Raw genomic sequence first — 10,817 nt, forward strand, 5'->3', positions numbered from 1 at the left:
GATCACATCACTGCCATGAACAGTCTCCAATGGCAAGCTACAGTCTCTTGATCATGGTCTCTGGTGTCAGTTTGTGGATGGACATGTCAGTAGGAGTTACTAGGCAGTTAGCTTTTGTACTCTCTGTGGATGACAGATGTATAATTTCTACATTCACCTTCTATCCTAGCCCTTAGAGACAGGCTCTTTATTTGCATGAGATGTTTTCATTAATAGGAAAGATTTTGGAAATTGTGCATCACAGGATATTATAATGATGCTTCTCCAAGGGAGGTAGGGAAACACAAATCTGTCACAGTGTGATGATAGCAAGGTAAACAAGGTGTCTGGAAAGTGAGGGCAGCCTGTTAGCAGGAGAATGGATAACTCTGCAGAAGGCAATGGATAATCAGAGTCATTGGAGATTCAAGTTTGCATGCGGTTGTTATGGTAGTTGCCATTTTTCATATTTAAATTCAGTCTTAAGTGGATGCAGAATTATCACTGGAATTCAAATCCACCTAATGCAATTAATTTACCCTGACCAGTTTCATGAGAGAGATTAGGAATCTTTGGGCTAATAATCCTCACTGGCCCGTGAGAACAGTTGCAGCTGTTCTCTGCATTTCATGCAGAAGAATTGTGATTCACACTGTAGAATTACTCCCTCACACACATGCTGAAGACTGCAGTTGTATTTTGCCTGTATCTATCAGTCCAACAGGTTGATGGGTGACTGTCTCCTTGAAAAGGTGCTAGTTCCCTCTGCAGTCGTGCGTCTTGTAAGTGAGGAAATCCGTACAATTTTCTTGTGGCATTAGTTGTGGTAGGTCAACACTGGCACCAAACTGAGCTAGTTTTATAAATATAACTAGCTTTTGTTATTCTGTAGAAATAGAGGTTCCTGGACCTGAAAATTTTGTTTACACATAAAAACATTATTTACAGTAATCCTTAAAGTTATCCTGAAAATGCCAGAGTAGAAGCTAGGAGAGGAAAGAAAGCTACAGCTCTTTCCTCATTTCCAAGTCTACAGGTGGTTGTGAGCTGGTTCTGGCTGTTGAGATATTTTTAGTATAGCTGTTGGAGCTGGAATATGTTACCTTTTCAATCCAATTTTGAATACTATTCAGTGACTTCTTCCTTAGTATTCCTTTAATGATATGTGCAGGACTTAAAAAAGCTTTTTTGAAGAACCTAAAAGTAGGTTTGGAAAATGTTTGTGAGGAGATGGTGGTGGTTGTTGCTATCGCAATTGTTTTTCACCCATGGAAGTGTCCGAAGTCTGATAGAAAGACTAACTTAGTCTCCTGGAGCATATATATTGCGTTGATGAGGCATGTAGTGGTCTTCCCCTCCTGTGGAAATATTTGAGGCTTCAACAGTTTTTGGCCATTCATTTCCACCACCACCCCTTCCAGGAAAAAAGTAGGCGAATGTGGGGGAAGGAGGAAAGAAAAGAGGAAAGAGGAGGCTGTAGTTCTGCAGTACTCTGAGAATGACCGTAGGGCTTCCTGAGTCAGGTCAGAAACAACGTGGCCTGGCCGTGCTAAGATATATATATTGCCAGTTCAGATTTGTTCAGAAACATTGCTGTGTTAACGTTTCTGTGCTGCTGGCCTTCACTCCTGACCAGGTGCTGTCCGTTTGCTTTAGAAGGCTTCTTACTGCACCTCCTACAGCTGTCCACATGCCTTTCGTCAGCTCTGCCTTCTAGTCTGCTCCTGAATCCCTGTGGGTTGCTGGTAGAATGTCACTTGCCTGCATTAAAAAGCATATTCCCAATGCTCCCTCGCTTTCTTTTTAGACATTCACTGCTGCTGGGCCTTCCTTTCCACTAAGGTGATACAGGGGATTGTCCCTGTGATGAGGACAATCACAGATGCTTAGGACAATGGTTCAGTTCCCAGAATCTAGGCTTTTTGAGTTCCCTGCAGTTCTCCAGAGATACCTGGGATTGAGGGAAGAAGAGAGTTCCATGAGGACTGGTTAAAACTAACTCTTTGATCCTTAGCCTTTCACTGTTTAGGGCATATTTCCAGGTGTGTTTTGCTAACATAACAGACTAGTGTTGCAAGCCATGCTGCTCCTGGGCCCTGCAATGCTGTACACACAGTGGTTGCTTTTGTTCAGTTCAGGAGAGAAAATGCAAGCTTCCGTTTTCCTGCTTAGAAAATGCCAAGTGTGCCTGAAACTGGTCAGCAGAGGATACAGGTGTGTCTCAACCAAGTGAATGACTTGTATCCTGCAGGCATGGGAGCAAGAAAGTCTATTGATGCATTTTCATACAAATTGGTGAAATAAATATGTATGTCCAGAACAAATGGATTATTCTGTTGCTTCCAGACAGCAATTGTATATATTGTCAGCCTATGTGCAGATGTGTAGATATAAAATAGAGCGTAACCAGGGCCTAATAGTGGTAATGAGAACATCTGGAAGCATCTGGAACATATGTTGCCTCCTGTATTGCTCACCTCTTCTGCACATTTGGCCCTTTCATTGTCTTGCACAGCTTCGGTACTGGAGCACTATTTAGTAGCTGCCAAAAATCAAGTTCTGATAGAGCAGCTGTGGTCAGGAGGAGGATCAGCAGGACTCCAGCCAAGCTTGGGACCCAGTGGTTGTGGTGGTTTTGGCAACTAGCCAGTTGCCCTCAGCGCTGTCTCCGAGTTTCTCCTTTTTACAGTTCACACGGTTTGTGTCCTGATTCTTCTTTGGTGTACACATTTTTAAGATCCCATGCTATTGTCGTCTTTAGGTCTTAAACTTTCTTTTTCAGTGCAGTCTAAAAAATCAGGAAGCCAATGGCTGTATGATCCTGTGGAGCTACAGAATAGGCAATCAGAAGTAGCATGACTTTGAGTTACATCAGTACCTAAAGTAGGTGTGTCTGGGGGATGTCTGTTCTACTGCTCCTTCTTTCCCTCACCCTCTATGCATGTTCACATACAGATGATGCAACCAATGAAAGTTCGAACAAGCAACTATAAAAGGTTTCCAGAAAGTAGTCAAGGTGCAGATTCCTTCATTTCTCTCAGTTCTTGTGATAGAGTCAGGGGCCTCTGGAAGATGCTGGCGATGATGCAGATGTCGCTGGTGTCTTCAGGTGATGCAGGTCCATAGCTGCCAATACCTGTTTCTCCTTCCTCTTTCAGGCATGGTGTTGGATACAGCAGGCAGATGAGATCCTGCAGTGGAATTGTAGCAAGAGTTGAGCCTGATCCCGAGGGACTTTAATCTTGCCTTCAGATAGCTAAATGCTCAAGCCCATAGCCTTGAGGCAACAGCTGAGGTGATGACATAGTAGTTTCTGGTGAATGGATGAGATGTGTTTCCCTCACCCCAAATTAAAAAAAGAAATGTGAGGAGAAAAATTTAAATGAAGGAATTAGTGGTTAAGCAGACTGCAGTGCCATCCTGCAGCAGTGGCAGTGACAGTCTCACCTGATGACAAAAGACAGTGCAAGCTGCCTTGTTTGCATGAGCTTGCTCAGGCTGGAGATGAGGAACATGCGGGTGCCTTGCAACTTGCCAGGCTAGCTGGCATTGCTGGTGATACAATATGCCTGATGGTCTAAGGAACTTTCAACATGGCGGAATAAATCCATACCTGCATCCCTATGGTGCTGTCGTGTACATGGGCCTGTGGGCCAGCCAGTGTAAATGGGAAATCGCAAGCAGCAAACACTTGCCCCGACCTCTTGTGAATGCATTTCCTGGAGATGCTCGAGGCTTTACAAGTGGCTCTTGTTTCCCCAACCCTGAGCCCCTTGGCACAGAGTAACGTGGGGGATATATGTTCCCAGCCTCTGAAGGACTGAGGCAGCCTCTTCTTTGATATTCAGCCAGGTTGTTTGAATGTCACTTTCCCCATCCCGAAGTCCTGCCTCCACTTGTGATCCTTCCACGCTTCTACCATGACACTTTGCTGCCAGTCTGCGATCAGTCCCAGGTGGTGCATGGAAAGAATGACATGGTTAAAATATTTCTTCATTTTACTTGTATAACTTTTACTTTCAGGAGTTTCTTTTTTTGGTGGTTTTTTTTTTTTTGTTATTTCTCTGCTATTTCAGTCATTGAAAGTGCTGCCCATTGTGGGATTTCCCCGTTTTACAGCTTCCTGCTCTTACTACCATGATTTCATTTCTAGCCACAGCTTGGTTATAGGCAGCCACTGCCATTCTAACCACCCTGTTGCCCAACCCATATCTTTTCTTTGACAGAGGTAAGAAGTCACATTTTAAAAACACATGATTGCATGTGTGTATTTTAACATGCATAAGCAATGTTTGAAGGGTGACAATGCACCATGCTGCCACTATTTTTTTTTAATGCGCTGTACCATACGGTCACTATGCGTTAAGCACAGGGCTGCATGCTGAAAGCTGCAGGAACTTAGAGCTGCTGTGTGATGCAGAAGCACGGGACTCAGCAAAGCCGAGGTTTCTGCTGAGACCCAGCAGGTGCTGCGCACTAGGTTGGCTCACCTGCCATCAGGATGCTGTCATCTTGCAGCTCTGGATCCATGGAGTTTAATTCTATCCTCTTTTCCCTTCATTTCAAACTTCATTACTGGGAGTCAAATACAGCTTTCCAGTTTTCCTCCAGAGTTTCAGAAAAATGCTGAGTGAAGTATCATAGCTAACACATTTAAATCTTGACCAGTTAAAGCCCTTATTCTGCAGACTTGATTTATGGAGCATTAGGTAAAGTATTGTTCAAAATGCCATTGGCTGCCAGTATGTTGTCAGTGCTGCCAGTCATGGAACTGAACAAGTGGAGGCGGCAACAAGCAGTCAGCAAAGGAAATAAGGAATATCTCTCTCAAGCTAGAAATAACTTGAATTTCTGGTGCATGCAAACAAAAATGCCATCTTCTCACCCACTCCCTTTTTTTTGCCCATCTTTCTTTTTTGCTTTTCCGCATGCTGTGCCCAAGCTTTCTAATTGTAGGCCGCTTCTAGAAACTGTGCTGTTTTTGAAACAGTGTTTTACTCTGATTAAAATATTTTTCAGATCACTTATTGAAGTATTAAGGGTAGAATAATGAGTGCTTAGCTTCCTGTGTACTGGCAGATTATTTTTCAACATAATTTAATTTTGCCCGAAGTATAATCTTTATAACAATGGATACCTGATCATATATTCACTTCTCAGTACCCCTGGAGACAAACTTCATGCTGACCATTCAAATGAGTATTATCATGCAAGTGCTAACAAGACTGACTGGGAATAACTAAGTTATGTGTAGGCGTGAGAACCATAATGATTCTGATAAATTCCCACGTTACAAACCAACCTGCTTGATTTGATTCAGTACTTATTTTAGTGGGAGCAAGGTGATCTAAGAGGAATTTTTCTTGATGCTGTTTTGCCTCATGGAAACTATATAAAAGCTATTTGTAGTAATGGTAATTTACTATTATGTATTCAGATCTGGAGCGGTGGTAAGGGAGGGAAGCCAGGTTTAATAACCAGGAGCATTATTTTGTCTTCATTTCATTGAGGGGGTTCTCAAAGCCCGGGAGACCTTCCAGAGCTGTATGATAAACTTTTGGATTAATGTGATAGACTGCTACCCTTGTCATTTTCCTTATCTATATAGAGTCATGCATACTTATGTGATGGATTACCTATGTATAGAGAGGATTATAAAATATTTTCCATCTTCGTTGCCTCTAGTATCTTCAGGCCATGTATCTAGTTCCAATCTTGGTACAGACAATTAAGCCCCCAGGCAAACCAGACTACGTTTATTTTATTTTAAAATACACTTCAAAAACTCACAGTTGTTCATAGGGTATCTTTTATGTTCCTTTGCTCCTGTTTTTCTTTAACTTAGCTTTGTGCTTGTTGGAACTTTAAAAGAGTAACTTCCTTATATTGTGTGGTTCTCTGAAAATGACATCAATAAAAATTTAATCTCTGTGCCTTGAAACTATTGTATGATTTTACTCTGATGTGTGCTTTTTTGTTTGTTTGTTTTCTTCTCTATTTCAGGCCAAACAAACAAAATAGCCAAGGAGGCAGCCAATAGATGGACTGGTGTGTATGCATTTATATTGCTTAACACAGCTTTAGACTAGAGTAATTTCGGTAAAAGACCTACCCATTGTTAAGAAATTTAAATTTCATTAGGACTTGATGTAGGATATCCCTCACTTGCAGAAATATATTTTGCTTATAAATTATCATGATTCAAAATAGGATACATTTTCTCAGTTTAGTTACTGAATGTACTTTACATCACTTTGCATATTTGTTCTTCTGGTGCTATCTTGCACACCATGTTAAAACCTGCAGCTCATTTTCTTGGTTGAGTTAAAATCTCTTAAGAGGAGGAAAACATTAACAGAAAGAGACTGGAAGTGGTGGTGTCCAGGTATTCAGAAAGTTTAATTCTTCTTTTCTGAATTTTCATTTGTTTCTGAAGAGTAGAATGCTTTGTGGAACCTTATTGCTGCTACCATATAATGGATGCTAATATAAAGTAGGTATTTCTAAAACTAATTCATCAGCTTTGACATGCAGGAAAAATGCTGCACAGTTTCGAGGAAGGTTACTGTGATAACACTTGTATGGAATTTTAACTCAATTTTCTGTTGTTGCTTAGCTTTGCTATATTGCTATATATTTCCATTTTGCAGAGCAAGCAATATGTATGTCCTTACTTTTAAAAAATTATTTAGAATACTGTTTGTATTTTTTTTGTTTAGAATTCACCTACTACTGATGGACTGCTCGCTATCATTGGTTATGCCAAGTGGAGCAGGATATTGTCATAGTCTTTTGGCTATTATTACTTTACATCTTAATTTGCACTGGGTTGTTCACTGCATATGGGGAAATAAAGCCATGCATTTGAAAACAACTTCTGGGAGTACTGTTGTCAGGGCTTTCTACTGTTGATGACAGGCGGCTGTTCTCAAAGTCTTGAGAGAGTTAAAGGAACTATGCCGCAGCCTGTAGGAAGTACTTTGCTGTTTAATTAGACAATTAGGTTATATGCTGTAGCATATTTTTCTTTTGAAGAGACGGTTTTAAAACAAAATGTTTGATGGTTAAAGAAAAGAAAATATTTCTCAGGTGTGCAGACACAGAGAACACTTATTGTCTTAAGGAATGCTGCAATTTTTGTATGTTAGCAATGAAGTAGTGAGTTTCAACCAATACTGCAGTGAAAAATGATATTACATTGAAGAGAATGTATATGCTAAAATAATAGTAATGTGATGCTAAAAGAGAAATGCTGACTGAAATAAAGCTACTTGAGAGTCTTTTTAACTTTCAAACAAAATGTACATTATCTGAACAAACATACGCAGGACTAGAAAGGACCTTATAGTTAATTTGAATCTGATTTTTGCAGTTGTAGACAGTCACACAGTAGGTGTCTAGTTGAAAAAGGACCTATAAAATACTTATTATGCATATTCATACTTTCTTCATCACTCTATAGCAGGCTTACACTGTAATTGTAGCTTTCAGTCTTCTCTTAGAAGAAGAGCAAGAAAAGATAAAGGTAACGTCCAAAAAAGAAGATATATTTTACTTAGTACCGAGTAAAAGCATATCATTAGCAAAAGCCTCTTGTTTTCTGTTCTAAATCTACTTAATAATGATGTTCCCCACTATGTACCTTTTTCTTATACACAGAGAGAGTGCAAATGGAAGGATTTTGTTGTAGCCAAGACTATAATTCATGCTTTCCTTGTTTTCCATGTTTTTCATTCTGTTTACAGATAACATCTTTTCAATAAAGTCCTGGGCCAAACGTAAATTTGGATTTGAAGAGAGCAGAATTGACAAAAGTTTTGGAATCCCAGAAGATTTGGATTACATTGATTAGTGTTCAGCAGTTGACAGCTGACACAGTTGTACATAAGTTGTAAAATATTCTAGGTTGGCATTTAAATGTGTGTCTGAATCCTCTCCAAACAACTGACCACCCTTTAATTTGCAGTTTTTGTTAAAGTTAATAAAATTGTAAAAATATTTGTTGCATTTCCTTTTTTTCCTTGTACTTCCAGAGGGACAGTAAATCGCTTGGTTACTTCTGTGAGACAGACTAAGAATGGGCAGGGGTTATAGGGAATAATTATCACGAAGTCCTGAGACTGGTTTTTACTCTTCTTTTGCTTAACTGGGAGTAGTACTAGGAGCTAGAAGCTCCAGGGATTTATGTTTAAACATGTTGAAGACTTTGGAGTGGTAATAACAGGGGACAATATGGAGTAGAATGAATTCTTCCCTCATCTCAATAACAAAATACAAAAGATGCATAATCCACTAACGGAAAACACGGAGACAGTAAGGATGTGGGTAGAAAGGCTGAGGTCTGATTTCAAGTTGTTTTTTATTGTGTTGCTAGAACTGCTTGTAAGTTTAGTGACAAAATTTTGTTTGTTGTTGGAAAATACTAGTTCATCAGAGCTAAATCTTTTCCAGCAGATGTACCGGATTTGACGCCGAGAAAGTCTCCCTGATCAAGATTGTTACTGCAAAGAAAAGAGAGCAAAGAGCACCCATCCATCCATTCGCACCACAGTGCATCAAGATTTAGGAGGCTAATCTGGAATGTCAGAGACAGAATTCAATTTGCTGTTCAAATTGAATTGAAGATGCTGAGCATCTTTGGGTTTATGTACATTTTTCAATTTCAAACTAAAAAAGCAGCCAACCAAAATAAGAACAAATTTCATAATGTCTCATTTTTGTTTGGTGAAATTTCACAAGCACCTCACTTTTTATCAGCTTCTGGTTTCTAGCTCTGATCAGGCTACAAAAAGAGGGGTGGAGATAGAGACTGGTCTCCTACCTCCCACAGCTATGGACTGCAAGACCACATTTCTGCTGTACAGCTCTGGAGGGTACAAGCTTTACCTTTGCAAGGCAGGCGGGCCTGCTGCCAGGTATATGGGTGTATCGCCAGAAAGTGTCTGTCTGCCTTTCATGTAACCTCTGACGAGAGTATCGCTGAAAAAGGGACATTTAGCTGGAGATACGCTCAGAATTCTGTCTCCTGTGACCTTTGCAATTAAAATGTTTCCTAGCAGTTCAGTGCCTGTTAAAATCCAAGGATTTTAGGTGTGCCTCTGGCTATTGTCATCCCATGTCTATGAAGACAGCAAAGTTTTGGGAAGATACCGAGTGGAAGATTTTCCTCTCATAGAGGTAGTGTAGCAAGCTATCTGTTGCCTAAGGAAAATTTATGTGATGCCTGGCACGAAGTAAAATGTCACTGTGTTTACAATTGCAATGGAGACATTTCCTTTTATGTGTTCGGAAACATTTTATTCCTATGTCCTAATATATCCAATATTTAACATATAATGTGTTACGAACTGAGTAACAGCTTACCAGCTGCTAACTGGCAAAAGCTTAATGCGAGTAGGTAGTATTGAGCTGAATGCAGTGTTTCTTACCAGGCCTGGCTTTTGCCCCATGAATGGAGTATGTCCACCAACGCTAGGTGATGGTGCCAAACCAAAGTATTGATGGACGTGTAGCTTGGGTGGTTGTTCTCACTCTTGGATTTTGTGCTGTGAAACACTAAAAGAGCTTTTTCTCTTCTTTGTACAATATCTCTCTCAAGTGATTTTTTTTTCTTTTTTTTTTTTTTTTTGCTAAATGTCTGTTTTTTCTGTGAATGTGTTCTGTACCACCTGACAGGTGTCAGAAGCTCCTTGGTACATCTGCATTTGAGAGCACGCATCTGCCACGCACAGGAGATGATGATGACTCAAGAGGCTTGTTCGTATGAAGAAACGTTGAGCTCCTGAACTTGTTGATGGTTCTTACCTCAGAATCACTTTCACGTGGCTGAACTTCTACTCGTCAAGGAGTCTCGGGTAATTTATGGCCTGTAGCAGTTAGTGCACCAAGACTTCCTCTGGTACCTGTGGGGATGAGGGTTTCTGACTGATTTCTACTGCTTTGGCTACTTTCCAAATTCAAGAAGGAAATGAAGATGACCAGCTATGTAAGTTTAGCTGCAATATTGTGGCTTCCTGACTGTAGGGTGAAAGCATTGTGAACTGCAACAAAACCATTAAATATAATAAATAGCAACTGAATAACTGTACTTGAGGTAGACTTGCTTACAGTCAGCCAGTACGAGCAATACCTTTAAAATGTCAAACACAGCCCTCATGCTTTGGACACAAAACTTCAGTTCAAGTGCAAGGAATTTCCAGCAATATAATTTTCTGTCGAGTTTTGGTTTTGTTTTACGGGTACAGAATGGAACACAGATATGCAGTCATACTCTGTTTTCTACTCCTGTTTCTACTTCTGGTGTTGGTTAGCAAGCCTGGCAGGAGAATGCGTCTCCTCCTGTAAGGACACAATTTTGGAACAGCTAGAACAGAAATTTCTCAGCTAAAGAGAGGCAGGGAAGAAGAGGCGCATCATTATCAGAAACTGATGCTTATTCCTCAGTGGAATTGTTGTATTTTGCACTACTTTTCTCAGGATTCTGCTTTTTTTTAGTGTAGGTGACTTTCAACAGGAAAAGCAAATCCAGATCCCTTCTGAGACAAAAAGAGACAATTTGTATGTCTTGAATATTCCAAGATACTTCCAGACTGCTGCATCTGCTCACTTTTAGAAGCTTTTTTTCTTAAAAAGATATGCAGCAGACTGCTAAATCCCACAGTATGAAACCATGTATGGTTATGTGGTTTGAGATGTGTGCTCACTTTAATTTTTAAGAGAAGCTGAGACTTTTGTTTTCTGCTGAGTTAAAAGTCACTAACAGTTAAAATGATTTTCCTTCTCCTGAGATGTTTTTGGCTATTAGCCTTTAAGAAAAATGAAAACAATCAATCTGATCT

General features: G+C 40.1%; 1 protein-coding gene across 2 annotated transcripts in view; it reads left to right on the forward strand.

The window, feature by feature from the left end:
- MND1 (meiotic nuclear divisions 1 homolog (S. cerevisiae)) overlaps positions 1–7,979 on the forward strand; it is a 39,749-nt gene extending 31,770 nt beyond the window's left edge. Inside the window, exons 6-7 of one of the 2 annotated variants that reach the window (XM_009581111.1) lie at positions 5,983–6,027; positions 7,725–7,979. In XM_009581111.1, the coding sequence (XP_009579406.1) occupies positions 5,983–6,027; positions 7,725–7,831 (152 nt within the window). In that variant the 3' untranslated portion in view covers positions 7,832–7,979. The remainder of the gene's footprint in view (positions 1–5,982; positions 6,028–7,724) is intronic. The other variant, XM_009581110.1, reaches the window with a different exon arrangement.
- Positions 7,980–10,817: the final 2,838 nt, after the last annotated feature.

The sequence above is a fragment of the Fulmarus glacialis genome, unplaced genomic scaffold (assembly GCF_000690835.1).
Source record: "Fulmarus glacialis isolate BGI_N327 unplaced genomic scaffold, ASM69083v1 scaffold15857, whole genome shotgun sequence".
Lineage (NCBI taxonomy): Eukaryota > Metazoa > Chordata > Aves > Procellariiformes > Procellariidae > Fulmarus > Fulmarus glacialis.